Below are 15,008 nucleotides of genomic sequence, written 5' to 3'. Positions count from 1 at the left end.
ACAACGATGAAGAAAGAGAGTTTAATATCTTAACATTGTAAGAAGATCTAATACACTTACAAATACGAGAAGAGCTTTAAGATACATCATACATTAGAGTTTTATATAAAAAATCTGAAAAAAGAAAAATCACAAGCTAGGCTTGGCATAATTAAAATAATTTCACTAGTGCATATCAATGATTTTAAATGATGTTATTTCCTACAATTAGAAAATATGTTGATATAATATACTGACATAAATTGACTAGAATGGATTTTGATATAGAAGTAGAAAGAGTCTTGTGGCATAGGAGTTACTTTCGAGATATAATTAACTCTATGCATGGTTTTCAAAAGATAAGACGAGAGACTGGAAAGTTCATAAATCTTGGTATTGACGTTAAGAGTCCATGTTAGTATTGATCATATGAGTTGGCCTTATGGACGATGGAGTATATATGTTGATGTTGTTGGTCACAATAGATGAAGAAATTAGTGAGCATTGATGTAGTATGGTTATAGTAGTCATAGTTGTAGTTAGATGACAGTGGCCAGGAGGTCGTAGTTGGGTGACTATCGTTGGGAGATCATAGTCCAACAATGACAATATGAAGATCGTGGTCGAGAAACAGTGGTTGAATGATTGTAGTCGAATAACAGTAGTCAGAAACCATAGTTGAGTAATAATGATCAGAGAATTATTGTTTGATAACAATTATCGGAGAATTGTAGTCAGTGATGGTGGTTGAACAATCATAGTTAGATAATAGTGGTTGAAAGGCTATAGTCGGGTGATAATAATTGGGACATCAAAATTGGACGATGATAATCTGAGAACTATAATTGCGGTAGTGGTCGGAGGATGGTACTTAGACAATAGTGGTTAGATGACGACAATTGAGGGACGATGATTTGAGGATTGAAGTCAATGATCAGAGGATAAAAGTCGAAAATCAGAGTATCAAAGTCAATGATCTAATGGTGGTGGTCTAAAATAGTGGTCTGATGACGATGGTCCCGATAAATATGGTAAGACAGTGATAGTTCGTTGGTGGTGGTTCGTCACTAGTGATTTGACTATGGCAGTCTGATGGTAAGAATCCTTTCAACCCCTTAGCTCTCTTTAAGCACAAGCTAAGAGCCACCAATATATAGAGAGTGAGATATATTCATAATATTTTAGAGTAACATGTTCCATAAATATAGCCAATATTTTTAGAGCCCTTCAAATGACATATATTTATTCCATTAATCTATAAAATTCTTTTGGTATTTAAGTATCTTATGATGTTAGAATTAAATATTCTTGAGCTGGTTAGATTCGTCTTATCAAGATGCATGATTTACTTATAACATGAGTAATTTAGAGATTGATCGCTCTTTTGACAAATATCAAATATCATAAATCTTTAATTGTATTTCAAATGCTTGATATAAATTTGCTCGGACACCAATCGGATCACTCTGTGTCGATGGTTTCATCTCATTAAGACATTTAGTTGGATTGTAAGTTTGTTTAAATCAAAGTTCATATAAATTAGAAATTCATTTAAAAATTTTTTAATTCAAATATACATCTAATTCATGCCTAATCAAGTTGATTTTTGATAATGCATTAATTTAAATCATTAACATCAAATATATAATTATTTAGAGTCAACTAAAGCTCAATTAAGATTCAAACTCAATATAAAAAATAATAAATAAATTTGAATAAGATTTTAAAATTAAATTAAAAACATGTTTGAGCTTAGCTCAAAATTGATAATAAAATAAATGAACGAATTTGATGATGATAGCACTCCTCTTAACTCGATTCATTTATAGCCCTAGCCCTCATATTCTTCTATAATTTCTTTTATAAATTATATATGTCATATATTCAAATGGGCCTAAAAGCCCAGTCCATTATAAAATCAAAGTTCACCGCCAAAATATTTAAATTCATATGAACAATAAAGATGATGCCCTCTCTTTTGAGAAGGCAACAAGATTTTTTTGCCTTGGGTCGATTTGACCAGCTCATTATGGCCTGCCAACCCAAGCCCACTAGTAGTGGTCTAAAAGTGGCCCAGCCAACTAGTAGTGGTCCAAAAGTGGCCCAATAGTGACAACCACGGATGAGGATCTCCTATTAGTGAATAAGATATAATTTCTAAGCTATTAACGTCATAAATTCAAAGAAGTTGACGGATTAATTTTTTAACAGTTTTGAATAATAATAATAAAAAAAACTATGGATGAAATTTATAGTCATTTCGTAACAAATATTTATTTACTAAAATGAAATAATATGCTAGAAAGGGCTCACTAAATAAATTTTATTAGAGTTCATATGATTTTGAGAAAGTTCATATCTAGTTGAATGAACCGCACAATAATAAATACTTGCATGGTATGATCAAATATTATGAAAGGAGAGTTCATATAGAGAGAGCTTCAGTGTGCACGTAGAATAAGCTAGGGGTGTAAGTGAGCCGAGCTGGCTTGCGAGCTCAATTAGTTTATGGGCTCGTAAGTCGAGCTTATCGAGCTCAAGCAAAAACTCTAGCTCCTTTAGTAAATGAGCTCGAATCAAGCCTGATGAGACTCGGCTCGTGAGCTCGCGAGCCGGCTCGAACTCTTTTACAGTGCGATGAGTTCGAGTTCGAGCTTGAGGTCGAGCCAACTTTCCGACTGACGAGCGGAGCTCGATAAAACCACTATTCGACTCGACTCGTCTACACTCCTACCCAAGGCTGTCAACGAAGATGATTGCTCCTTTAGCATATATGAAGCCCAATATGCTCATCATCATAAACAAGCTTATGCCGCTAATCATTCCTGAAAACATTATAATAATACTCAAAAGAACATAAAGCCTTCATCATCTTTACTAATTCTACAGCAATCTCATTGCAAGCACTATCAGTTATCTTTCCAATCCATTAACTTATTGAAAATTTTAGCACGGTTGGCATTAAAGCTGCTTGCAGGGATTAGAGAAACCAGAAAGTGGACCACTACAAATTTAGGATTTATTTATGAGGACAACAACTTTTCATAAAGGTGGATAGAAATGGTGAAAAAAGATTTTTATTTTTATTTTTTTTTTTATTTTAAGGTTGGTGTAGAAAATAGCTTCCTAGCACACAAATTTGTAGCAAGAAAATGAAAAAAATTATAATAAAATAAAAATTGTAATTATGATTTGAAAAATAAAAAAGCTATCCCAAACGACCACTTTCTTACTGCTTCTTAACAACTTTCTAGTAAACAAATTTAAAAAATTATTTTAAGAAACAGTAAGAAAGTCATCCCAAAGAAAGCCTTAGACTTCGTTTGGGATGACTTTCTTTCTTCTTCTTAAAACAACTTTTTAGTACTTATATACATAAGTAAAAAAAAATTAAACGAGTCATTTTTTGGTCAAAATTGAGTTCGCTGATCAGCACAAACCTAACTTATTTAATAAACAATTCGGAAAGCTCAATCCCAACCTGAACCCCACCTATTTATCAAACGAATTAAGACGAATCTGAGTTTTTCAGGTCGGGTCCTTTATTGACACTCTGAGGCTTAACATCAGACGAACCCCATAAATATTTTGTGTTACCTTTTTTATGGCATTTCATCTTTTTGTAACTAGTTTTCCTAAATTGAAATTTCAAAGCATAAATTTAAGCACATTCTTCTTAATAAATATGTATTATTTTCATCGATAATTCCATTTTCATTTCCTCTCTTTCAATTCCCTGAAATCAAATAATCTCATTCTGCAGTGGAGGTAACAGTTAACCAAAGCACAAAAAGTAGTGAAAGAGACAAGTCTTAAGCTAACATGCTCAGCAGAAATGGCGGATAATGGAGGTTTTATGGAGATGGAGAAAAGCTTTGCATAATTATATTCTTTCTGAATGGTTTACTTTTCTCTTCAGAGTTGGGACTAATCCATCGCACAGTTCCCATCATATCAGTGGGACTTCCAACTTTCAAGCTCTGCAGTTTTTTGTTTGGCTTCTCTTCACATGCTTAGCATTATTGGATCCATGCCTTAACATCTTTATAGATGATTTTGTTGCCTGGGTTTATTGCTCTATGCATCCCGAAAACTCGGCTTTTTTCTTTTTTTTTTTTGGGAAAATTTGGGGCGAGGCCCGTATATTGAATATATCAAAATTACAGAATTACAAATACAGAAAATGAGGCTAGAAAACTAGCCAAAACTATACCCAATAACCCCAATGAAAGAACCACAAAAAGGAAAACGCAAGCAAAAGAAATTTAAAAACAAAAACCAGGACTCAGTTAGCCTGGAGACTGCCCAGAGACAAACTATCATCAAAGCCAGAAAGCTCATAAGTCCAGTGCCAAGAGAAAACAACGCAAAATTCTCCCCGGTTGCCAATGAAGAACAGCACCATAGTGGAGCGGGGTGCACGCAAAGCTGCCAAGCCAAACAAAATGCCACAGGTCATGAAAAGAACTCCAAAGGCCGTCCAAAGGGAGAGGCACAAGGGCAACTCCAGTCATCATCGTCCGATCACAAAAACCAATCCCAAAATATTCATGCATCCAAAAGCAGCACAAGTAATAGCCGTGAAACCATCTGCCAACCAAAAAGAGGGGGAAACCAACCACAAACGCACGGTTTGAACTGCAGCAAAACCAACCAGCAGAGATCCTATTCGCATGATTCAATTGATAGCAGCTATGTAAGTACCTCCTCCAACAAAACCACCGTCCAGCAATAAAATGATGCTTAGGGGAATAAATTCTCTCAAAAAAATCAATAATGAATCTCCAGCAAGCCCAACAGCCACCTAACCAACATCCAGCCTTCAAATAAACCTTCAACCTGTTTTTTACTTTTCTACCTGCAGCATTTTTTTTTGGATGTCTGCTTTTGATCTCTTGACCTTTGCTTACTGTAATTTTTCTTTTCATCATGATATGGGCTTATGACCCAATTTTTCCCAAAAAAAAAAAATTATTGGATTCTCTTTTCATTCATTTTTCTTTTTAATTCTCTCTCTATAGACCCCCACTCTGATGCAGAGCATTCGCGTATTCTCAAGCAACACAGATGAGTAGCTTTTAATTAATTATCCTTTGCTTAAGTAATATTAGTTTTATTAGCTGATACCTAGTTGGTTAGTGGACATGTGCTCCACTACATTTTGCTTTAGTTAGTTATTTTGGTTTGTCAGTACTTTCCATGTGTAGGGCTATTAGTGGTAAAGCCAAGAGTATAGAAATAGTGGTATGTGATCGGAAAGAAGGCATTGAAGAATATTATAGAAACGTTGCTACTGTTCCATTGCTTTGTGCAATTCTGTTTTCCTCTGTTTTTATCCTTTGCAGGTTCTCTCCGGTGATCGCCAGAATAGCTTCGACGGAGCATCGGCATCATATTGGTATCAGAGCAAGGATGGCAGAAGGGAGTAATCGGGTGGCTACCGATGGTGAACACAGCCTGGAAGAACTTTGGGCCGGACATACCAAACTGGTAAGGCGGACGGAGGAGATGGCGGCAGATATGCACCATTTCTTCGGTGAAATGCGTCGGGAGTTGAGATTGATCAATGCTCGTCTTGATAGGAACCGAGCCGCTCGAACCGCTGCACCGATCTTGGGGCAGGAAACGAGACGTGGGTTCATGGCAGAAGAAGAACATCAACGGAATGACCGGGCACCTGTAGTGACTGATTCAGATGAAGAAAATGACCATGTTCGGTCATTGGAACCGTCAGATTCAGAAGGCGAGATGATTCCGAATCATAGAAGGCATGGTAGAAGAGATCGGGCACAGGGGGATTTCCGAATTAAATTGGATATTCCGTTCTTCGATGGTAGACTGCATATAGAGGATTATCTTGACTGGGAAAGGTCCGTTGAATCTTTCTTTGAATACATGGATATTAGTCCGGATCGGCAGGTGAAGTACGTTGCCTGTAGATTAAAAGGGGGCGCTAGTGCGTGGTGGCAACAGGTGTTGCAGTCCCGTCGGCGAGATGGCAAGGGCGTCGTCCGGAGCTGGTTTCGCATGAAGCAATTGCTACGAGGACATTTTCTACCAACCGATTATGAGCAGATGTTGTACGTGCAGTATCAACATTATTCACAAGGAGGCAAATCGGTGAATGAATATACCGAAGAATTTTATCGGTTAAGTGCCCGGAATAATCTCAATGAATCTGAAAATCAACTGGTTGCAAGGTATGTTAGTGGCTTGAAGGATTTTATTCAGGATAAACTAGAGTTAAATTCAGTTTGGTCATTGTCCCAAGCTGTAAACTATGCTCTCAAAGTGGAATTACAATCCAAGAGACATCACTTCAATCGGCAGAACAGGAGGAGTGGGGAATCAGTTGCAGAAGTAAGTAAGAATCCTGCTCAACAGTTATCCACCAATTACAACAAGCCAGTTGTTGTGCCTTCTACCGCTGGGCCACCTCCAACTCCTGTTCCGAAAATAATAGAGCCAAGAGGCAACTGGAAGGGTAAAGCTCCAGTGAAAGACAACCCGTATGCTAAGCCTGGCACGTTAAAATGTTTCCGGTGTTTTCAACCAGGTCACAAATCTAATGAGTGCCCTACTCGGGCGCATTTGCAATTAATAGAAGGGGAAAATGATGAGGAAGAAGAAGATGATTACGAAACAGTTGAAGAACGGCCTGAAGATGTGGTTGGGGACGAGGGTGAACCTGTTCTGTGTGTGCTGCAACTACTGCTTCTAGCCCCTCGCCGTCCCGCCAAAACGCAACGAAATGCCCTTTTCAAAACAAAATGTACCATTTCAGGTAAAGTTTGCGAAGTATTGATAGATACGGGTTGCACGGAAAATGTCATTTCCAGAGCAGTGGTGCAATCGTTACAGTTAAAAACGACCAAAAGTCCTAACCCATATAAAATCAGTTGGGTTAAAAGGGGAATTGAAATGGCGGTGACGGACATGTGCAAGGTCGTTTTCTCCATCGGCAAGCATTATGCGAGCGAAGTTCTTTGCGATGTAGTAGACATGGATGTATGTCATTTGATTCTTGGTAGACCTTGGCAGTATGATGTTGGGGCCATTTTTGATGGGCGGGCTAATACATATTCTTTTGATTGGAAGGGCAAACGGTTAAGGTTGTTGCCCCGGAATCCGGAACAGGAAAATTCTAATGGCCATGCTAAGGCGTCACTAGTGGCTGTCAGTGGAAAAGCTTTATTAAATGTTTGGAAAGAATCTTCACACCTGTTGGCATTACTCATCAAGGAACAAAACCACCCGCTGGAAGACAGGCCCATTCCTGATGGTGTTAAAGTGCTGTTAGAACAATTTGCTGAGATTGCACCACCGGAGTTGCCCAGTGGATTACCGCCAATAAGGTCCATTCAGCACCAGATAGATCTTGTCCCTGGAGCCAACTTGCCAAATTTGCCTCATTACAAAATGAGTCCGAATGAGCATAAAATTTTACAGCAAATTGTGGATGAAATGTTGGACAAACAGCTTATTCAAACAAGTCTTAGTCCGTGTGCCGTCCCAGCTCTGTTGGTGCCCAAGAAGGACGGTAGCTGGAGGATGTGTATGGATAGCCGATCCATCAACAAGATTACCGTTAAATTCAGGTTTCCTATGCCGAGAATGGAGGATATGATCGACAAGCTGTCGGGAGCTCAAGTATTTTCCAAACTTGATTTGCGGAGTGGGTATCACCAAATTAGAGTTCGTCCAGGGGACGAATGGAAGACCGCTTTCAAAACACGTCAAGGCTTATATGAGTGGAAAGTAATGCCCTTTGGGTTGTGCAATGCCCCTGCCACTTTCATGCGACTAATGAACGATGTGCTGCGGCCGGTTCTAAACCGTTGTTGTGTCGTGTATTTCGACGACATACTAGTTTTCAGTTGTTCCATGGAAGAGCATATCCAACATTTAACCGCAATTTTTGAAATTCTGAAACAGAACAAGCTTTATCTCAATATTACCAAATGTGAATTTGCCTTGACACAGGTGGCTTTCCTTGGTTTTCTCATTTCCGCTTCTGGAGTAATGGTGGATCCCCGCAAAGTTACGGCCATCGTGGAATGGCCGACGCCGCGATCACTTTTTGACATCCACAGCTTCCACGGATTGGCGAACTTCTACCGCCGATTTATCCACAAATTCAGTATCATAATGGCTCCAATCACTGATGTATTGAAGCAGTCCCAGTTCTCGTGGACGGAAGAACAACAAAAGAGTTTCGAAGCCATTAAAGCGGCGTTATCTATTGCTCCGGTATTGGCATTGCCAGATTTTGACAAACCCTTCATGGTCGACACAGATGCATCGACGGTGGTAATTGGTGCAGTCTTATCTCAGGACAATAAGCCAGTGGAATTTTTCAGTGAAAAATTGAGTCCTTCGCGACAACGCTGGACAGTATATGAGCAGGAGTTGTATGCTGTAATCCGCGCATTAAAACAATGGGAGCATTATCTATTGCACCAAGATTTTGTTTTGAGCAGTGATCATAAAGCTTTACAGTACATTAATTCTCAAAAGAACATCAATAGGATGCATGCCCGGTGGATTATCTTTTTGCAGAAATTCACCTTTGTATTGAAACACAAAAACGGTATTCAAAACCGTGTGGCCGATGCACTGAGCCGAAGGGTGGCATTGCTGACAAAACTGGAGACTGAGTTCAATGGGTTAACGGGACTGCAGGAACTATATCCTAAAGACGAATTCTTCCGAAACTGGTGAAGCAAGTGTGTCAATCAAGAGCCGGTGCCTGAATACTCCATTCAACAAGGTTTTCTTTTCAAGAATAATTTGTTATGTGTACCGCAATCGTCCTGGAGACAGCGGTTGATTCAAGAAGCCCATGCTGGTGGAATGTCCGCTCACATTGGGAGGGATAACACCATTGCCCAGCTACAAGATCGATTTTTTTGGCCACATTTGAGGAGGGATGTAACTAAATTCATTCAAAGGTGTGCGGTTTGCCAAAGTTACAAGGGTGGTGGACAAAACACGGGATTATACTTACCGTTACCGATTCCGGAATCTATCTTGGAAGATCTAAGTCTGGATTTCATCTTGGGCCTTCCACGAACCAAACGCGGTAATGATTCTATCATGGTGGTAGTAGACCGTTTTTCTAAAATGGCGCATTTTATTGCCTGCAAAAAAACATTTGATGCCCTTAATGTCGCCAAGCTTTTCTTTAAAGAAGTGGTGCGCCTTCATGGTATTCCGAGGAGTCTCACGTCGGACAGGGACGTGAAATTTATAAGCCACTTTTGGCGGGAGTTATGGAAGAAATTGAATACCAAAATACAGCTGAGTTCTTCTTATCACCCGCAGACTGATGGTCAGACCGAAGTCGTTAACCGCACCCTTGGAAACTTACTTCGTTGCTTAGTGCAGGAGCACCCAACACTTTGGGATGAAGTTTTAGCACACGCCGAGTTTGCATTCAACTCGATGATTAACTGATCTACCGGTAAGTGCCCCTTTAATGTTGTTTATACTAAGATGCCGAACACTATTCTGGATATTGCAGTTCTACCAAAGATACAAAATAAGGCGGCGAATGCATTAGCCGATCAGTTCACACAACTACTGTCAGATGTAAGGCGGAACCTGCAAGAGTCTAGCCAAAGTTATAAGGCGGCAGCTGATGTGCACCGAAGGGAGAAAGTGTTTCAACCGGGAGATTTGGTTTTTGTGCGTCTACGCCGTGAACGTCTCCCTCCGGGAAATCATTCGAAGCTTACAAAGAAGAAATGGGGTCCTTTACCTATCAGCAAGAAAATTAACAACAACGCTTATGTTGTGGATTTACCGGAGGAATTTAATACCTCTCGCACATTCAATGTTGCAGATATCTACACTTATAATCCCCCTGATGACGGTGATGCCAGCTTCGAATCTATTGACACAGATTCTATTGACAGTGGGGGCGAATGATGCAGAGCATTCGCGTATTCTCAAGCAACACAGATGAGTAGATTTTAATTAATTATCCTTTGCTTAAGTAATATTAGTTTTATTAGCTGATACCTAGTTGGTTAGTGGACATGTGCTCCACTACATTTTGCTTTAGTTAGTTATTTTGGTTTGTCAGTACTTTCCATGTGTAGGGCTATTAGTGGTAAAGCCAAGAGTATATAAATAGTGGTATGTGATCGGAAAGAAGGCATTGAAGAATATTATAGAAACGTTGCTACTGTTCCATTGCTTTGTGCAATTCTGTTTTCCTCTATTTTTATCCTTTGCAGGTTCTCTCCGGTGATCGCCGGAATAGCTTCGACGGAGCATCGGCATCACACTCTTTTTTATTTTTTTCAAATTAAGTATAAAAAGTATTATTGTTGTATCTGTGTCTGACTTTGGGCTGAAAATAGGGAGAAATTTTTATGTGCAGAGTTTGGACGGAAAAGATCTGTTCGGACTGTGAGTGTACACACTGTGTACACAAATTGTACACAATTTGATTAAAATTGTGTACACACTGTTTATATACAATGTGTGCACTCATAATCCGAATAGATCTTTCTGTCCAAACTCAGCACGGAATATTTTCTCGAAAATAGGACATGATGTTTGTTATGTGCAAAGGGTTTTGATCACATAACCATGGTCAAGGTTTGGCTTGGGACCTCTTTTTTTTATTGTTGCAGTAAGCAGCTTAGTAGCACGAACATTTTTTTTAAAGTAGCGAATAAGCAATGACCAAATAGAAATTATGATTACGTTCTCAAAAGCAAAGCAATAAGAAAGCTGTCCAAAGGAAACCTAAGAATGTGTTTTCCTGCATGAAAGACTTTCTTCGTTAATTATCCTATTAATCATCTTTGAAAAGCACTTTTTTTTTTAATCTTTGAAAAGAACTTGAAATCCAAGGAACTGCAACTTGGCAATTAGGACTGAAAGAATAGGAGATGATGTAGCTATAAAAAAAACTGTTTGATTGTCATTGCTAGCTATGTGTACTTGATTGAGGATCTACAACTCTAAAGTAGATCTTCAATGAAATGATGAAAAAGTAGTTCATTTTTTTTTAATAATTGAATAAAAACACTGTTTGTTGGTCTAAAATATTCTAATGCATGATAAATAATTATATATATAATAGTACAAATTCAATAGCTTAGTAGAAAGCAACGTTCTTTTTCATAAAAATAATCTGATCAAGCATGAATTTTGACACAAATTTATAGTTCTCAAACACCAAGTATTCAAACCAACAACTTATAAGATCGATTCTGGGATCATTTGAAAAAAAAAAATCCATAAATTTATAGTTTTTTTTTTTTTTTTTGAGATTAACTAAACAATATCAAATATGTCTTGATACGAATCCGAAAGAAAAAAAAAAACTAATATAAGTTTAATTGCAAAATTCACAATATCAAACTTTATTGTGGTTATAGATATGAAAAATATTTTAAAATGAAAAAATATATAAATATCTAAAATTTTTGTATGAAGTAGAGCGCAACCAAGCTGTGCTAGGTAGCATTGCGATACTATTAATGAGAGTTCAATAACGACATAAAATGTCAATGAGGCCCTTGTGTCTCTATTTTACAGTAACTCTGAATTCGACATGCATCACAGAGGCACTAGGACGCTAACAATATTTTTATATATTTTCTATTCTATATATCCCCGCCATTCTGCTCCCACCGCCTCACTCTCTTGCTTGGCCGGGAAGAAACAATAGAAGGCGAGGGGGGATAAGGAAGAGGAAGAAGAGGTAAGGAGGAGAGAGAAATCCCATTTCTAATCATTTCATCCGATGTTCCTTTAACAGAAAATATTCTAATATTGTAAATAACTATCATCTTACTTCTATTTTGATATTTTCAATTTCTACAAGCTAAATCTGTTAAAAATATATTATCTCTTGATTTCATAAACTTTCAATGTATAACTTTATATTTTATAAATTTGATCATTTGAACGATTTGATATAATTTTATTGCATTTTCACTTGTTAAATATATGTATAAAAATCTTTGGATAAAATAAGCAGAGAAAATGCGTACTGAAAATGGGCTGAAAGTGATGTACTGTGATTGACATGATAATATTAAAATGTGAAATGAGATGAATAATTGAAGAGATGTACTAAAATGATACTGATTGATATGATAGACTAATGTACTGACTGATATCAAATCAACGATAAGATTACAGAGATGATTGTACTGATACCTCAACGATAAGATTACAAATAGTACTAGTGGTATATGATACATGATAAGAGTACTGCCATTATTGATATATTGCAGATTGTACTACCAATATTGATATATATGATAAGTGTATTGTCAATATTAATATATTACATTTATTACTGTAAGTTTTGATATCTATTACAGGTATCTGAATACTGATACGATTGACTTATTGATAAGACAAAGCAAATGCTACGATTGAGATCGATTGAATAAAACTAACTAGGAGTCATAAAGGAAGAGCAAGATTAAGATCAAGATACCCTCATCTGAATATCTAATAGAATACTAATTATTACTTATCACTAATTTTTGACATTGAATACTGAAAATGATATTGTCACTAATGTATAACCGATAGATTGGTGAGAATGATAGAATGATATGACTGAATAAATTGATTGTATGATAAAGAAAGAAAGATTGATTGATACATGAGATTGGTACAAATATCATATATTAATTTATAGATTTTCTTATATGATTTACATCATTTTGTTTCTCTTTTCATTGCATTGATTCAATTATAAAATATTGGTTACTTGTCAAGCAATATGCTCATTAAGTGATTTTATATATTTTCGGTAAAGGTAAGGTCCTTGCAATATCAGAAGCCCGATAGCAAGCTTAGTTTTCTTCCTATAGTTCATTTTATAGTCATCGATGTATTTAAACATGATGGTAAACTAGTATTTTGTATCATAATATATTATATAGGATATTTTGGTTTTAATAATTTCTACCATATTCGATGAATATAAATGCAAACATGTTTCTTTCCGGTCATGTACTCAAACCATGCATCTAGGTGGGAAGAATACTAATAGTCCAACATTGAACATTTTTTTATATCAATAAGACACTATGCTGTCTATAAAATAAAATATGATAAAGGGAAGAATTGATTATCTGATTATATTTTATGATTTCTTAAGGAAATAACTAAAATAACCTCATTAGAAATATATAAATATGCTCTTATTTTACATAGCATGGGCGATGTAGGTCAAATTGAAGCCCCAACAAAAATTTGAAAAGTGAGAATACAGAGCTCTAGTTGCCAACACCAATGCTCATTATTACAACAAAAGGTCTGTACCTACGCAAACTATGAGGTGAACAACTAAGCAAAACACAAACTATTGCCAGAAGATAATATTTAGGGGTGTCAAAATAGATTTTCGATTTGGATTTGAGTCAGTTTCGAAATTGACCCTCCATTATTTTATACGATCTAAACCAAACCCATTTTTGAAAATTAATAGGTCAGAAAGTGGGACCCAAACTCGATCCTGGTCAACCTGACATGACTCTCCACCCCGGGTTTGAAGGATTTCAAGATTTTGGAGTAGGTCTCACTTGATGAGATGTTTTCGATCGACCGGGTGATGTCCATTAGGAAGGTAAGAGAGATCAGCAAGGGAAAATGCATCGCCTACTATAAACCTTCTCTCTCCAAGTCACTGCTCGTAAACATTGAGAACCTTCACAAGCTTCCTTTCATTTGCCTCGATCACCTTCGAGTCCTGCTCAGGCCCATGTGAGGGGCAAAGACAAGCTGAAAAACTAGCATCAAGCTCAACGGCTTGGTTATGTAACTCTACTTCCAACAACTGATAAACCCAAGTCCAATGTAGTAGGTCACGATCGTGAAGCTCCTTATAGCCCCGGTTAACATACTTGTCGCAGATGTATTTGCATATGTCAAGAGACTTTGCCATTTGTGCTTGAGAAAATAGGGCGAAGAGAAAAAGGACGTAATGTGTGTGTGTGTGAGGGGGGGGGGGGGGGCGGGGAAGGCTTGTGCGCCTAGGGGGTTTTTTTATTGACCTAAGAGGCTTGTTTTTTAATTTTTGAAGGTGGGGATTTTGTTGAATGATTGTGGAGAGTGAGAGAGAGAGAGAGAGAGAGAGAGAGAGAGAGAGAGAGTAAATGTTAGTGTTTTAGAAGTAGAAATGGAAGGTAGGAGGCAGAGAGAAATTTTGACCCCATAATAAACAAACATGCGTGTCATTTTGCTTTGTTATTGGGTTATCAAGTTGACCTTAACCCGACCAAAAATTTCAAACCGGATAGAAATCAGGGCCCGAATCCATCTTGTTTTTCAAAAGGGTTGACCCTAATCAAAATATTTCAAGTCAAGTTTTTATGTCGTGTCAATTTTTGACATCCCCAATAATGTTGATGTTTAAAGGATTCTCTTATTTTACTAATGAAATCAATTCAACGAGACTAAATCTATAATGTGAAGATATCATGTAAAGACACATAATAGTGGTCATAACCATATCTATAATGTGTTAGGAGAGGACACCCTCAAGTATTGTGGAGACATTCAATTCAATTATAGATATACTAAAATTAGAATTCATATGATCCTATATTTTATTCTAAAAGTTTCAATTCAAATATGCATTGAGATTTAGGTCAAATTGAGGCCCCAAAATATTTTGGAAAGAAGAATATAGAGCTCTAGTTGCCAACACCAATGCACACTATTGCCACAAAAGGTCTGCACCTATCATTTAAAACAATGTTGGCACCAACAAACAACATCAATACCAATGTAGTGCCAATCAACATTGAAGCCAAGTTGTCACAAAGTCTAGAACCTGCTCTTTCTCTAAGTCACTGCTCATAACATTGCGCACCTTCACAAGCTTCCTTTCATTTGTCTCGATCACCTTCGAGTCCTGCTCAGGCCCATGTGAGGGGCAAAGGCGAGCTAAAAAACTAGCATCAAGCTCGACGGCTTGAAGTTTTGTAGCTCTACTTCCAACCACTGATGAACCCAAGCCCAATGCAGTAAGCCACGATCGTGAA

The 15,008-nt window shown here is 37.4% G+C and overlaps 1 protein-coding gene across 1 annotated transcript; it reads left to right on the top strand.

Moving 5' to 3' along the window:
• Positions 1–5,178: 5,178 nt before the first annotated feature.
• Positions 5,179–8,700, top strand: LOC110099531. Its single transcript, XM_020826721.2, has one exon. The coding sequence runs from the start codon at positions 5,179–5,181 to the stop codon at positions 8,698–8,700; it is 3,522 nt and encodes a 1,173-aa protein (XP_020682380.1).
• The last annotated feature ends 6,308 nt before the right edge of the window (positions 8,701–15,008 follow it).

This window comes from Dendrobium catenatum, unplaced genomic scaffold, assembly GCF_001605985.2.
Source record: "Dendrobium catenatum unplaced genomic scaffold, ASM160598v2 original_scaffold_62511, whole genome shotgun sequence".
Taxonomy (NCBI): domain Eukaryota; kingdom Viridiplantae; phylum Streptophyta; class Magnoliopsida; order Asparagales; family Orchidaceae; genus Dendrobium; species Dendrobium catenatum.
This window is presented reverse-complemented; position numbering and strand designations above follow the sequence as displayed.